Source organism: Nuphar pumila, chromosome 5, assembly GCF_984573655.1.
Source record: "Nuphar pumila chromosome 5, dmNupPumi1.hap1.1, whole genome shotgun sequence".
Taxonomy (NCBI): domain Eukaryota; kingdom Viridiplantae; phylum Streptophyta; class Magnoliopsida; order Nymphaeales; family Nymphaeaceae; genus Nuphar; species Nuphar pumila.
In genome coordinates this window covers 132528400-132545601 of record NC_143253.1, presented here as the reverse complement: position 1 = coordinate 132545601, position 17202 = coordinate 132528400, and the positions used below count along the sequence as shown (strand labels likewise).

General features: G+C 36.5%; 1 protein-coding gene across 2 annotated transcripts in view; it reads left to right on the top strand.

Moving 5' to 3' along the window:
• LOC149838794 (suppressor of RPS4-RLD 1-like) overlaps positions 1-17202 on the top strand; it is a 116252-nt gene that overhangs the window by 57396 nt on the left and 41654 nt on the right. Inside the window, exons 14-21 of one of the 2 annotated variants that reach the window (XM_090006818.1) lie at positions 7275-7361; positions 7622-7828; positions 9674-10011; positions 14445-14531; positions 14599-14698; positions 15723-15814; positions 15932-15970; positions 16061-16151. In XM_090006818.1, the coding sequence (XP_089862944.1) occupies positions 7275-7361; positions 7622-7828; positions 9674-10011; positions 14445-14531; positions 14599-14698; positions 15723-15814; positions 15932-15970; positions 16061-16151 (1041 nt within the window). The remainder of the gene's footprint in view (positions 1-7274; positions 7362-7621; positions 7829-9673; positions 10012-14444; positions 14532-14598; positions 14699-15722; positions 15815-15931; positions 15971-16060; positions 16152-17202) is intronic. The other variant, XM_090006819.1, reaches the window with a different exon arrangement.

Below are 17202 nucleotides of genomic sequence, written 5' to 3'. Positions count from 1 at the left end.
TATTCAATACTTAAATATGTTTGTATATGAATACTACCAATTGCCTTGCTTTTTCAAAAATGTTTTTCAACTCTTTAAATTCTCGTATATCTTTCAACATAGATCTTTACAATGTGTAGCATAAGGAGTCCAAAATAAATGTCTTCTCTTATCCATCAACAACTTACCCGCTTTGACGTAGTTGGAGGCATTATCAGTAACAACTTGAACCACATTTTCCTCCCCAACTTCTTTAACAATATCATTCAACAATGCAAAAAGCAAATCTGCATTTTTTACTTCATTTGATGCATAAGCCGATTTAAAAAAATTGTTCCCAAAAGACAATTAACCAAAAAATTAATGAGTATACTCTCTTTTGTATCAGTCAAGCCATCTGGCATTATGTTGCATCCATATTTGGACCAATGCACTTTGTATTGGTCCAATAACTCATTCGTTTTCTTCGTTCTTTTATTCAAAAGTGGTTCTCGCAACTGGTGATATGATGGAGGCTTCATTCCTAGTCCAAATTGGCCTATAGCTTGAGACATACTATAAAATGAAGGCAACTTCGTTATATTAAAAGGTATTCCACCTTCATAAGACCACCTACTAATGAATTCACACACTGTTTCCCTTTTTTCCTTTTTAAAGCGATTCTCTAACGTGGTTTGTTTGTTTGCTTGCCTTCCTTGCTAGATCACTTCAAAAGTACAAATCCGTAGGCCCTTCTGCCTGTGGTGGTCTCAAGCCGAATGTACTACTCGGCTGCCCCTCCATCTATGAAACTGTAGCATGCCCTTCGCCAAAAATGGAAGCGGAGAACAAACTTTCACTTCTTTCATATATATTAATTGACTCTCTTATTTTTTTCATCTTTCTTCTTTGATTCCTTCATGTACTTAGAAAGTACTTGCTTGATTTATACAGATGTTTTATCTCAAGCCTTCACGTTTCTCCCAATCCCAAGTAAATAATGTTTTATTCTTTATATGCCTCGTTTATAAGTTATTTCACATTTAAGGCACGTCACAAAATTCAGATCTTGTTTATCCTTAATATAGGCCAACTCCCATGCCGAATCACTTGATTTTCACTTAAAGTTCTGCATATCTTTCAAATTTGGAAATATCGAGCTGGGAGTGGACCCACTAGCACTTGCAGAAGAAGCCCCTTCCATCGTTGTTTTAAAAAACAATAAGAATCTAAAAAAAAGGAACATGTAAATTCGCTAAATTAACAGGAGTAAGCATAAGCAACAATTAACATAAACCCAAAATATGAATTCAGCCTTTCACAAAAATGCACATTGACACATATCACATATATATAAATATATAATATATTACATAATAAGTAATAGTCTAAACATGCTTTTGGGCTTTTATATTTTTTTTTACAGAAACAAATAAATAAGCATGCATGTGCAAGTGTTATTTTCTGCAGTCAATATGTTATTTTGATAGCACAAATGCTGTCAACTAAGGTGCATGCACATGTACACACATAACCACAAATGAGAGTAAAATTAAAATGCACTACACTCATTGTCATCTATTGGTTATAGTCAATATCTTATTTTGATGGCGCAAATGCTGTCACCTTTTCTATTTCACTGGTCACTGCAAATTCCAAGATTTTCTCGGAAATACTGCAAGCACACTCTCTCTCCTTTGCCCCAACCTGCTTAACAAAGGGTAAATCAATTAACTTTGCATAAGCATAAATTTCATAGCAAATATCAGAAGAAAAGGCAAAAGAAGTATGCAGTCATGATGACATAACAAGGACCCTGTTCATCCTTTTCATTTAAACAAGAACTTTATATTCTCGTGAATAAAATATTGAGGGAACAATCAATCATGTTTGATGGTTTGAGAACCAAACTGCTATAACTTGCAGAAAACAATCATTCCTATTGGATCATTAAAAAAAAGGAGGGTGTTCTTAAAACTCACTGCAAATCTACATTTTTTATGAGATTTTTTAGTCAAAGAAATCAAGCATATAAAGAAAACAAAAACCATCATATCATCACATGAACAGAGACACAGAGTCTAGACAACATCAACCAACAGACCATCATATAAGTAGAAGAGCAACAAGAACCAATCTCGTATTCCAAAAATTCCTTCACTATAGTAAAAATTCATCAAAATTTATACAACCCCCATTAACAAAATCAATATAGTTTATGTCTACAGAAGAATTATCTATAAAAAACAACCGTGCCAAACAAAACTATGATCAAATCCCCTTACTGTTGTTCAAAATCGAACCGAGCGTACCCAAAACCGGGCTGACGTCTAAGGTATCAAACACGGGTGGGATGATGTTCCTGAACAGGTTCAAGTAAGGATCACATAGATCCCTGATCGCCGAGAGCGGCTGCTGATCCCAGAGAGAGAGAGAGAGAGAGAGAGAGAGAGAGAGAGAGAGAGAGAGAGAGAGAGAGAGAGAGAGAGAGAGAGAGAGACCCATACCTGTAGTCTGTAGAGACCCAAAGTCTTCTTCTTCGTGCCCTAGCATGCGAGAGAGAGGTGAGTGCAAACTCAAATAAAAGGGGGAAAAAGGGACTCCGTTTTCCCCTTTTATAGTCGTTGACATTAGTCAATGACTTAAACAAAAAATTTTGCAGACTTAGGCAATTGCCTAGGCGGTGCTTAGGACAAAATGTAGGGTCCCACTACCCAAACTGTATCGCCTAGGCGGTGGGGCTGCGCCTAGGCACTGCCTTTGACAAATAAGCTTATGCCCGATGTATTCTCCCCTTGAATCGGAATACCAAATTTTAATTCTCACAAAGAATTGAGTTTTAACAAATATGCAAAATTTTTGAAAATTTTTGGGCAAGTCACTTTTATATTTCATAAAATATATCCAAGTGAATCTTGTACAATCATCTATGAAAGTGACAAAATAGGTAGAACCTCCCTTAGATCTTACAAGAGAAGGTCCCCAAACATCAGAGTGCCCAAGATTGAACAAATTCACATACTCAACCCTTTTAGATGGGAAAGGAAGAACATGACCTTTAGCAAGCCTACAACTCACAACACTTGCTCATACTCGAAGACTCTAAACTCTCCCTGAATATCATTTGACATAACATGTTGTAGCTTGGAACTGGAAATATGTCCTAATCGATGGTGTCACAAGACTGTAGGATCCAAAACTGCGTCACCAAGACTCGACTCCACAACTTTTTGAGATGTCAAATCTAGATGATCCACATAGTAGAGGTGTCCCCTCCGATGCACAGTCCCAATCCTCCTCCCGGTAGACTGATCTTGCACAAAACAATCAACAATAGTAAAGAAAACATTACAATCTATGCCACATGGGTGCGGGTGCGGGGGTGCGGGGGTGCGGCACTTTCAAAAAACTTGGGTGTGGGGGTGCGGCAAAAAAAAATTTATATATATATATATATATGTAAAGTCCAAATGTTGGACATAAATGACCCTGGGTGCATTGACTGCACCCAGGGTCAGGTTGACCGCATCGGGTGCGTGTGCGACGCGGGTGCGACACCTAGTTGAAGAGTCCCTGTGACATAGATTACAATGTTGTTTGGTAATCAAGAAAAGGAACATGATAAACTTCTAAATTGTTCAATTTACTTTTAGGATCAGAGGCCGGTGTGATAGAACTAATTTTTGAAAGATTCATAATAGATCCGTTGGCAATGCGAAAGGCTCCACCACTCGGTCTACAATTGGTTAATATAGACTCATAGGCAGGGCTCTGAGGCTATTAGCCATCCTGAATGCATTCCAGAAGTACTTGCAAGGGCACTACCAAAAGTGGAAGGGGCACAAGAAGACTGAATATGAGGAGCAACAAAAACAAAAGACCGAGCCAACAAATGTCGAATCTGCTGCATCTCCTCTAATATCTGAGTATGAATCCCCTGCTGAGATCCATATGACGTAGCTGCTACCAAAGAGCCCACCTCCTCTTTCCCTGAGCCATTCTCACCCACTGCCGCACCAAATGCTGGAGAAGTAGCAGCTGCACCAAATTTCTTCTTTATGAGAATCAGTCATGTATTCTTCATGTGTGCTAACTCCTTACAATAATGACTTCTAGCACCACTCATATCTCCTCTAGGCATCCCAGTTGAACCTACACGAGCTCCTCGTGTCCCACTCAGCCTAGTAACTGCTTGCACTGACTCATCAGATGATTTGCTTTCAAGAGATTTTATCAGTCTCTTCAGCTATGAGCTCAGAAAATGTCTAGGTGAGAGTAGGTAAAGATGCCCTGTGCAGAATGGCGCTCCTTACATTATCATACTCCTGTTGTAGCCTCATCAAAAACTCGATGACATGTGTCCTTTCCTTAGAATTGTTGCTCAATTCCATTCATTTCTTGCAATCTTTGCATTTTGCACATCTCTCATTAGGCCCAATGAGCGCAAAAGCGCCCCATATCTGTTGAATCTTTGAAAAGAAGCCTTCAATAGTCTCATTTTCTTGCCTGAGAGCCCTAAGCTCCTGCATCAGCTAATATTCCCTTACCCTCTTCTTTTGCTTATACACTTGTTCCAAGACAGCCCATGCATCCTTTGCTTCTTGGAACTTAGAAAGGTTCATGAGAATACATTGCTCTACTAAACCGAGTATCCATGACTTCACTTTCATATTGTTCATCCTCCATTCCTTCATCAACTCCTCATATTCCAATACTCCTTGTTTAGGCTTATCACTTGTTCCATCCAAGTATCCCACAGGACCACACCCTTCTATTACTGCCAACATGAAATCTGTCCAATACGTGTAGTTCGTCCCATCTAGTTTCACAGAAATTGTATGGGTTCTCCCTTTTCCATATTCCCCACACTTTCAACTACAATGGCAACATATAATATAGGAAACAACTTAACACAATATGCCTAAACAATATTACCAATATCCAGCCTTCACAATCAGAACCAAGAACTAGACTATCGGTGTCTAGTCGCAAGTAATAACCCACAATACTCACCCACTGAGTGAGTCACAGAACCAAAAAAACAATACCTAGACTCACACTACTGTGCCAAGGCTATATTCACCAGTAATACTGCTACCAAATATCAACTATACTATGAAACCATAAAAAAAAGTACCTCCTGCTAGCCTATGAGCAAGGTTCAACGAATCTCAAAATACACTCCACCTATTGCTAAGAGACTGGCTTCAGCAGCCTTCTAGACCAAAAACAATGCTAACAGAAACAAACCCAGTCACCAAATACCAAGAGCCCGGTCAGATTCACCTGATTTTTGAAATCTGGTCAAGTTTTCTCTCAAAACTGAGAAAATATTCGAAAAATCACAGTAAATCCAAAACTTCACCAAATCGACTGAGCTTTGTTTTGTAGAACTCCTAAAATCTGCCTCTACCAGAACCCCAACTCAGCTTAAATAAACCTGGGACTGCAGAGACACTCATTCCTTTGATGTTGCCGTCAGTGACGGCACAAAACTCAGAAGCTTCAATTCCTCCTCCAATGCAATCAGAAGCCTCTTTTAAGAGTTGATTTGGCTCTGATACCATCTATGAGTTCAGCTACGAATGGAAGAAGGCACAAGTGAGAGGAGAAACATAACTTCAAAGCTTCATTCCTTTCTTTTAAGGTATATACTATTATAGGGGTCGACTCTCCTTTTACAACAATCACTTGCCTAAAGTGCCTCTCACAATATAAGTAATCCAAGAGTAAATAAAATGAAAATTTCTGGACAGATTTGACTCTAATTATACACATGTACAACCAAGGTTTTAAGTAGCTTATCGTTACCTGTATCGGTCGGGCCCAAAGTTAAATACGTAGTGTAGCGTATCGTAAAAAATTATAATTTTTCAATAAAAACTTTCCAAAAAAAGCTCAAGAAAAATCAGAAAAAAAAATCATAACACATGAAACAATGATTTGCACAAAATACAACCATAAAATCAATATGAAGCATTTATGTCTTTATGAGCTACATGAGACATCAAACATCAACTAAATATAGCTAATATTGCATGCATATTTCACGAGAACATTGCAAAATATTAAATATGTTGCAATTAAGAACATGCCACAAGACACATACTTTTGTATTACATAAACAAAAACAAAATAACCAAGTTTATGAACACTTAAGTGTTAAATAACCATGTTTTTTGAAAATATAACCTTAATCATCAACATCATCATCATTATCTTCTTTTTCTCAAGATGTTATGCTAGGGGCCGTAGGATCAGAAGTTGGGAACTCATATTCATCGTACACATCCTCTCAGGGCTGCGCATACCCCATTTCTGCCTCACTCATCTTTTTTTCTTGTTTTTTTCTCTCAGACTAGTGAGTATTTACTGGCATTGACATTTCATGAGATTCAACAAATCCCCTGATATGTAAGGGGCAACATTGTGATGTGTCACGGCTAAATAATGTTTCAACTGAGCGATACCACCCGAAACAATATGATGACAATAGTTGCACTCAATTTTCAATCGGTTTTCACTCACTACTTGAGTGCCCCATTGCCATGTCAGATCATTTGATGCCATCTTCCTAAAAAAATTCAATGGGAAACAAAAAATATGATTTTTTTACCCTAGTCCACTCTCTTGAGTGAAAAAGGATGAAAATGCACTCTTACATGAGAAATCCACAAAAGCCCTCTCCCTTGCGCACGAATCGGCCCCCAAATCTCTCTCATGCCTCTTAGGGTGCATGGGTTCTTCTCTAAAGGCCTCTACACAAATGAGATAATCGGCTCTAGGAAGGTCTTTAAAACCCAAAATTAAAAAGTCAAGTTTCGGCCATTTTGAAGTCCGCTCGACACGTATTGTACGATACATCATGTATTGTATGGTACAATACATGGCTGTATCATACAATATAGCTGATATAGATACGTACGATACAATGCAATACTTACAACAGTGTCTACAACATTATATTACATTTAACCTTCAACAATTACAATGCCTGTGATTGAATGCTGGTTTTTGGTTGGAAAATGTTAACATTTGCTAGAAAGATGATTTACAGGCTGTTGCATTTAAAAGAATTATTCCATTGCATGGTTTTATTCAAGAATAGAAATCTGAATGTATGTAATTTGTTGTGTAAAAGTAGGAATCCATGTATCCATCTGCTTGCACATTTCTGAAGCCACTTTCTGTGATTGTTGTCATATTTTTCACTGGTAGCACCATTTGATTCTTGTTTTTCAATGGCACAATTCTTGTTGGTTAATTACTGGTCATGTTTTGCTTTCCTTTTCCATTGATAGTAATTGCTACTGCAGAAAGAAATTGCTTTATATACTGCTTCAAGGGCGAATTTGCCATTCAACTCATTCGACATTGATGGAGATGTTGATCCACTATTTAAGGTAAACTTATTTTACTTGTTTCACTGGTTATTTGGAAGTCATCAGTGACTGGTTGTTTGGAAGTCATCAGTGACTGCGAAGCATTTAATATCTAGTTGCCCCTATTCCAAATTTCTCCATCTTGGTCAAGATGTTTCAAATGAAAATGGCAAGAAATGCCAATGTCCTAATTTGTCATTTTTCTGTCATTTTGTCCTCATAAATTTTTTTTTTTTAAATTTGATTTTGTACAATAACTTTATCCTGTCTGTTTTACTCAGGAATACTGGTGTAAACGACTTCATCCTAAGAATGTTTGTGAAAGGGTTTTCAGACAGCCTCCTTTACCTACTTCCTTAAAAAGTGGGCGCCTTAGGCCTCAAGATTTTATATTAACAAAGCAAAAGAAGGTTCTACTCCAAGCAGCTAATTCGATTGGGAGGAAGATACAGTATGATTGTGCCGGCTTCTTACCTAACAGACGTCAGGTTATTATCTCAGCCAACTGTAGAGAAATTGAACTTTGCTCTGTTTAGGTGTAGTTAAAATAAACACAGAGTGCCTTTCTGTTGATGGCAATATGATATGTGATACTCTTTCTTTAAACATTTTGTTAGTGGTCAAAATTTCATGCTTCACCAACTTAATTGCACATTAATTGTTAACTTGTAATTTTATAATTGGGAAATAATATCATTGCATTTATTTGTGTTAATCTTCTCATATGCTTCTCGTCTCAGCACTGTAGACGTATCTTAATTCAAATCCATCTGTTGCTGTTCCCCAGATTTGCCATCAAAAAGCAAAAAAGGTGCTAGAGAGGCATATGTCTGTTCAGAAACAGAATTGCTTTGTTTTTGTTTAGACGTAGATGATTGCAATTGTATCATCTATTATAATCTTTGACATGCTGCAAATAACAGGGGAACATGAGTATGTGAAATTTTCCAGTCCTTGTAGGTTGTTGAATGGCTCCCTGTTTATTTGCCTTTGAATCTGGTCTCATCCTCTTTTTAAATCTGTGTAAAAACTTCTATAATTTTTCCCCTTTTTAAGTTTTATCCACCCAGTTTAGCTCCAACAACAGCTACTGCCATGTTTTTCATGACTTTTTGTTTTATTGTAACTTTTGCAGTTAGATTTCCATGTAATACTTAAAATTTTCTCCTCATTTAGGGCGGTTTGTAATGAAACAACAAGTGCACAAATACAATGCCACTAGCGTCTACAAAGGTGGATACTCACAAGTACAAAAGCCTCTAATGGGCCAAATACAAAGAGCCACTAACGGCCAACACACAGTCTCTCAAAAGAGAGTAAGAACACATAAAAACAATAAGGCTTTTATTCAAATATGCTTGGCATTAAGCATTAAAATATACAAGGGAGGGAGTGCCTTTAAATAGGCACTCCAAGTCATAAGGGGCTGGCCCAACTAGCTGTTGTGCCAGCCCCAACGGCTAGATTTATAGCTGTTGGGGCTGGTCCAACAGCTAGTTGGACCAGTTCTGAGTCTTCTGACAGCTATATGATGTTTACAATATTAAAAAATAAAACAAAAAATAAGAAAACACAAAAGTCTTCAGTCCCTAGTGGATTGCAATTCATTATTATCACTGTTAATGATTGCTGTGCATGGATACCACAAGTTATCTGCATAACATGTTAATATTGGAATTTGAATCTGATGACATGATTAGCCATAGAATGGGCGAGAAGCCTTGTAATAGATTGCACTTACAATGTCTCAGGCTAAGCTGCAATTCACTCATTATCCGTGATTTTTCAACTTTGGCTATCTACCATGATGTGATAGTTGACAGGTCTAATAAGAACAAGCTAATTTACTCATTGGCTTTCCTAATGGGTTGTCTTAGCCTCTTAGGTCCACAATAGTGGCCTGTTGCACAAACTTTTATTAACATAAATGAATATCTGATTCATGAGTTATATGCGATTTCTGTTATTTGTTTATGACATGTCAATGTGCATGTGTCCAAGTCATCAAGTATATTTTGTTGAAAAACAATTCTGAAGGGAAACCAGAATGGATTTGCATCGGGTTAAAATACATAACCAGTGTATTCCATCTTTTCTTCGGGCACATGTTTTTTGTTCATTCTTCCTTTAGATATTCACCTAAAGATCATTGTAGTGGGGTTTGATCTGTCCTGTTGATTACGTTATTGTCTGTTTTAGCTTATGATAATTGATAGGCTGATATTACATCAAGTAGTTTTATGCTTTTTTTCCCCCTTTTTGTATGTCACGTTTTGTTAACCTTACCAATATCTTTTTATCTGAAACTGTTTTGTTTTCATCATCTGGTCCAGTACCGGATGGCGGGCTTGGCTGCTATAGAAATTGCACAAAAGGTTCAAAAGGCATGGCGATCTCTTCATGCAGATTGGAAACTTTCGAATAAGCCCTCAGGAAGAGGTGTGAAGAAGACCCGAAGAAAGGAGAAGCCAAACATTCTAAGTCAGAATCGCGGTGGTGTTGGTTGTAGCACCAGTATCAGCTGTGAGACATCAACCTCATACAACACAAGCGAAGATCAATCAACATCTGGACGTTTTGCTATGTCTTGGCATGATGTTTACTCATTGGCTGTTAAGTGGAGACAAATTTCTGAACCTTGTGACCCTGTTGTTTGGGTGAACAAACTAAGGTCTCTCTCTCTCTCTCACACACACACAATCACATTGGTTCAGACGTTCAGATCTACTCTTTTCTCAGGCATTTCCTGATAAGGGTTGTTTTCATTTGCATTTTCACTAAAGTGACACACACACACACATTGATTCAGATCTACTCTTTTCTCAGACATTTCCTGATAAAGAGGTTGTTTTCATTTGCATTTTTACTAAAGTGACACACACACATTGGTTCAGATCTACTCTTTTCTCAGGCATTTCCTGATAAAGGGGTTGTTTTCATTTGCATTTTCACTAAATTGAGTTTCAGTTTGCCCTCCTAACTCCTATCTTCTAGAAAGAATTCATCGAAGTTATCATCATTTTATTGATGTATTGTTTTGTCATAGATGCACATTCTTTGTTTTTTTTCCAATTATTCTGTCTTTGGAAACTTTTTCTATCGAAATGCATTTGTACCAGATAATGTGGCCCAAGGCATATGTCACATTATTGCTTTGAACCTGTGATAGGATTAGGGGTGTCAATGGGTTGGGTATAAACCGATCTGGTGGGGTCTGTAACAAAGGGGTCCAATTAACTATTCGGGTGGGACCTATGAGGTCCGGTTATTAAATGGGCCGGGTATGGTTTATGAAATTTTATAACAAACCCCGGTCAGACCTAAGTTCCTGTTAAGTTCCACGAAATTTCAATGTAAAGAACTTCAAAAAATATTATTTTATCGGATATGGACCAGGTCTGGTTTATGCAATCTTTATCGGATCCAGGTATGGTTTTTCTTATGAAAGATCCAATCAGATCTGGGTCTGGATCTGATACCAGCACCTCTTAGTCGGATCCGGGTTCGGACCTGCCCAATTTGGTGGGGGTCTGATGAGTTGACACCCCTAGATAGGATGTATACCATTTCAGTTTTATTCATGTCTCTTTTTGCTTTCGTAGCTATGCCCAGTAAATTGTTGGGGCCTTGCACTTCCAAAATTGCTAATCTGTTTTTTCTTCCAATGTTATTATACCGATGGATTTCCTATGTGGTTACACTGAAGGATAATTTTATAGCTAGCTAGATCAATGTTTGATTCATAATGCATCAATATCCCTATTTCTTTCTTGTAAAAGCTTAATTTTATGTTTTTTATTTACTTTTATGTGTTGTCAAACTAATTTAGCTATTTACTTTTATGTGTTGTCAAACTAATTTAGCTATTTACTTTTATGTGTTATCAAACTAATTTAGCTTTTGGGTGCATAATTTGAGTAATATTTCTGTAAGCTTTCAAGAAGGTGGTATGATCACTTTACTTAGGACTGATATTTTGCAATGTATTTGGGATTTTTGTGTTTGTAATTTAACAAGTTGCATTTCTCTTTCTTTTGTGAAAAGCCATGTTTCATTGTCATATTGGTCTTCTGACCTATACATATAACAGTTGCCAAGTAGACTATAAGCTTTAGATGGAAAGTAAAGAAGAGAGAAAAATAGATGGTACACAACCCAAGAAGCCTTAGCCCCAAAAGCTTCTAATGCAGTGGGTAGGGCTGCACAAGAGCCAAGTTTGTACCGTGCTTCGGCTGGTCAAGCTCCATTCTGAACATGCCATGGTCAAGTTCGGGTTTGGGCCAAGTGCAAGTCAGGCTCGGCTTGAGTCAATCTCATTTTATTTAAAAATATGAAGAGACGGGTTGGGTGGTACAGGGAGCATGATTCAAACCCGGCACCTCCTTTACATGAGGCAAGCATCCTACAGGAGCCTTTTTCTTTGACATTTTAATTGATAAAAACATCACATATCCTTTACCTGTCTAACTATGAGCGGTGCTTAATCAAGCTCAAACAAAACTGGCTTGTTTAAATACAGGGAGCCTGAGCCACTAGGGAAGGACCTTTTTTGTGACATTTTAATCAATATGAGGCATGCATCCTACCTATTAGGGTAGGACCTTTACTTGATGTTTTAATCAATAAAAACATTGCACACTCTTTTGTTCCACATCCCTTCTTCATACCATTCATTTGTCTTTATACTTGATTGAGGAAGAGATTTGTCTCCTAGATTCATGGCTTTATGTTATGCCTATATAGCCTACATACATCTCAAGGGCCACAGCTACATTGCACGGGGTTGCAAGACTTTCTTTTGAAGTTATTTTTCCCTAATGGGTGACTGCTTAATATGATTAATGTACTGTTTTGGATGTTCTTCACAATTGCATTCATGAGTTCTTGTATGCCTGCCTGCCTTCTTTCCTCTTTTGGATTTTTAGATAGTAAAAAATTTGGATCTTTTCATTGCACTAAAAGTCCATGTATACAATTTCTTTTATGGAGTCACCTAGGCGGTCTTCAGATGTTCTCAGAAGGAACCCATATTTCAAAATCTTTGATTAATATCCTCAAACTTGTGTGACGTTTCTTGCTTCTGGTATACAAGGCCCTCAATCTTTTTTATGCCTTTAGTGAGGGTTGCAAGTGGGTTGGATTCATGATGTGGGTCTGAACTGGAATAGACATGTTATTGGATATAGGTAGTACATACTGAAATCTGTGTCTGGTTTGGAATGTCTTTGGCCTTGTTGGATCTGGAACCATAACAGGGCAAACATATAACAGTGGGTTAATATATATTATATGGAACTATTGAGCTGGAAATCCTAGGTTCAATGTTTATCAACTCAATCTGACCACATAGATGTGTCCAGGATGGTTTGTTTGCTAAGGCTCAATCCTTCGATCATGTTATTTCGATTCAAAAATATGATTTTTTGAGTCATAAAATTTCACTGCATTGTGAACCATTAATTTTTGAAGCCCTTAAAAAACCTACTTATATGTCACAATCATATGATTCAAAACTCATTTCTCACTAAACGAAACTTGTAGATCACATCCATAGGATTTAATTTACAAAAGAAATCTAAAACCTATGGTTTCTAGCTCAATAGTTTCATATAATTTCGTCCCTTCAATAGCACCAAATATTAACCTATATACACACACATGCATATATAGATTAATATTTGGTGCTATTGAATGCACAAAACTTTTGAGTATAAATCATTCTTTTCATATTTTTTAAGTTTTTTTTTGGTAAATCGGACCTTATAAATATGATCTACAAGGTTTCTTTTAATAGACAATGAGTTTTGAATTATGACATGTAAGCAGGTACTTTAATGGCTTCAAAAATCAACGACCCACAATACCTTTCATGACTCAAAAAATCATATTTTTTAGATTGAAATTGCATGATCCAATGTTTAATCCTTAGCAAACAAACCTTGTTGAACCAAGTTTGCCAGAAAGGGAAATGGAAACAAGAAACGTGTTGAGAAATGAAAATGGGAAATGAGACTTTCTAAAGTTCATGTGAAACAGGAAATGTGATTATATATATATATATATATATATAGTGTGTGTGTGTGTGTGTGTGTGAAAATGTTGACAATATGGACAAAGAATATTACAAGTTTACATAAACGTTGCTTTTTTACTAATATTATGATAAATGGTAAGGATTAATAAATTTTTTAATAAAATATATGACTACTTTGATTACAACTAAAATAAGTAATTAAAATTTTGAATAACACATGTCTCAAATTTTCATTGAAAAAAAGATCTTATTTAAGAAAAACTTGGAAGAAATGTACAAAAACATGTTTCCCAAATAAGTGAAACGAGTTTCCCATATAAAGTAAGTAGGTTTCCCATGTGATGTGAAACGGATTTCCCATGCTTTTTTAGAAGTTTCCCACATGCTTCGGAAATGCATGGTTTCTGGTTTCGAAAACGGTTTCTCAAGAAATGAGTTTCCCACATGTAAGTGGAGTTTCCGGTAACCGTGTTGAACGCATCTATATGGTCAGACTGAGTCAATAAAGCTTGAGCCTATGATTTCCAGCTCAATAGTTTCAAGCCTTCAATAGAACCAAATATTAACCCATATATATATGTATATATATATATATATATATATATATATATGTGTGTGTGTGTGTGTGTGTGTGTGTGTGTGTGGATAGAGAGAGAGAGTATTGTCACTGAATCTTGTAGAGATTAGGATCAGATCCCAATCTGGAACCTATTGTTAGACTTGATTCATATCTGCATCCATAAACCAGATGTGATTTGCTAAAATCAATATGATTTCAGGCCAACCGTGGCTTTAACAATACAGAATATCGAGTGAAAATGTGGAATAGTGGTTATTCAGTTTCAATATTACCTCTTATATGTGCAATTGTGTTATTTTCCATTCAAGGTCTTGTATTCTGTTTATTAGAAAGGTTGAATTGTTCGTCTTTATTCTTAGAGGATTGTACTGAATATGGTATATGAAAATCGGGTGGTTTTTTCTAATAAGTGCATGCATGCATGTGTTGTTCCTCATTAAGTTTTCCTTTTTTTCTCATGGGGTTGACCTCTTTGTTTTTTATTGCTTAGTGAGGAGTTCAATGCTGGCTTTGGCTCTCATACACCACTGATCAATGGACAAGCAAAAGTTGTTCGGTATCATCCTTATTATCAGAGGTAAGTGGTGCTCTCTCTCTCTCTCTCTCTCCTGAAGAGCACTCTCATTTGTGTAAAACATTTGTAGGACTTTGGGTGTTGCGAAGAAAATCATGGAAGAAACGATGCATGTTAACAATAAGGAAGATGCTATTATTAACCTATCTGATGGTGGAAAATTACCCAATGTGAGTCTATTTCTATTTGCACTACCTTCTACATGCATACATTGTAGTTGTGCTTATCTCAGATGTAAAGTTGACTACAAGGTTGTCTAGCATATGTTTATGTGATAAACTTGCTTTTTCAACAATGTTAGTGCAACAATATATATTCCTGAAAAGCAAATCCCAAAACTTAACAGGAACTCAGTATTGATTATGTCAGACAAATCTGTTCATTTTATATATTTTGCTTTTATCGTTTCTTGGTCTGGATGGCTTCTTTTGCATCCTTCATGATGATACATGTTAATCTTATAGTGACAAATTATTCTTTGTCCGCATTGTATCTTGGATTGTGATTTTATATCATTAGAAAATTCTATATGCCATTAAGTTAGCCTGTCAATGGCTTAGATCAATGTGGTGGAACAATGACAATTGTGCATCTCTTCTTTTAAGCTTTCTCTGAAAAATAATGAATAAGGCAAGAAGAAGCCTCAGCAGCCAACCCAATTTTAAATGTAGTATTACTTTTGTAGTATAAATTTCCTCGCTCATCTCTTTACTCCTGCATCATCAATAGTTTGATACTGCACCAAGCAGAGAAAGACTTGCTCATGCAATGAGGACATGCTCACATAACATGCACATACACACATGTATATATAGGTCCTGAACAGTTTTTTTCCTAACCACTTCAAGAAAATATAGTTACAGGTATTTTTTCTTAAACTAAACCTATAAATGTGCTTGTCATTGTTTATTTACTAAAAGCCAGGGTTGGGGTTGAATCAATTAACTAGAAAATTTGGTCTTTTATCATCAAGTTTTAGTGCCATATCAGCCGTTGAGTCATGATTGCTCTAAGAACACATCTACATACGAAAAGTACCCCATCTGAAGCATGAGTTTTTTCTGTCTGTAAGTTCATATTATGCAAATGCCATTTAGCATTGCTAAAAGATACTGTTTAAGTCATTTACTGCTTGTGTTATTCTCACACTTGTCCATCAGAAATTCCAACCTATGAATTTTGTACTTCGTACAGATTGTAAATGCAGAAACTTGTGCTGATCTCCATGAAATTGTTGCTGAGGATTTTTGGTTAGCTACTCCCTGCCACAGTACTGCTTTTGAGAGGTAACTTTTTATGAAGGGCTTTAACTACTGATTACTGTCACTGTCTGGTCAGATCATGCCACTATGTGTCTCTGTTTCCTTGACTAATCTGAGCTTAACATAAGGTTACATGTTCAGGAAGTGCCTCGAGGGTACAAGAATTACCGTCCAAAAAATGTATGATGTCCTTTTATGAGTGTATCATCCACCACGTCTAGATTGACTTTAGAATGGAAGGAGCTTTGAATTAATGCTAATCTTTTGCAGGGGCAAAAAGGGATATGACTTTGCCATTCGAACACCTTGTACACCCTCAAGATGGGAGGACTATGATGCTGAAATGATAGCGGCCTGGGAGGTACATCATTCTTTATATTTGAGGGCTTTAGTACAACATAGGTCTCAAGATCTCTAGAGACAACATAAGTTTAGTCAAATTTTGATTTTACAACTTGAAAAATAAAAAACAGCTTTTATTTGCAGCCAAACTAGTTCATATTTTTACTGCATCTAAAAACATGCCAGTGTCCTTTGATAGTTCTTTTCACGTTCACATGTGCTTAAGACAATCAATTGGGATAAGTTAAGAGTTTGCCTTCAAGTACTGGATAAATTTATGGTTGCCAAGTATGGGCTTTGCATCTTTTTATGTCTTGTGCAGTGTGCTTCTTGTACATATGCTAATGGCTGGTATCTGCTTCCCTTTTTAAGCTTAAAGTTTTTCATTCTATATACCTTAGTATCACTATCATCTATTTTTTTGTGGTTCAGCTTGCATCTGTAAACATATGATAGCATAAAATAGCATTCAAATGCTTTACCCCACAAAAGAAGAGAAGTGCGTCAAATGCAGTGTATTGATAAACATAAGGGGACAAAACCCCTCTTACTATTACAACTGTTACAATGGGCTCACAGCCCTTATTTATAAAGCATTACAACTCTTAAAGAGTCGTTGGGCTATTCCCAACGGCTCTAATTCCCAACGGCTCTAATTAGAGCCGTTGGGAATCAGCCCAATGACTCTTATTTTAATTACTGTGTACAACACTGTACATAGTCCGCTAGTGACTGTGTACAGAAAGAGTACACAAAAAGTGAAAAACGAATAAAATAAAAAATTACAGAAATAAGAAAATAAAAATACAAGAATATATGTATATACTTTAAATATTTATTTATATACATATACTTATACATATACATACTCTTGTATTACGAAGAATATGTATATGCATATGTATATATATTCAAGTATATACATATATGTATTATTTTCTTACAGTCTCCCTCAAACTTATGGTGAAATCATCGAAAGTTTGTCAAGTAAAAAGTTGAATCTTAGTGAGCACAATGCCTTGGTGAAGAAATCCGGAAGTTGATATTCTGATGTCACGTATGAAAGATCA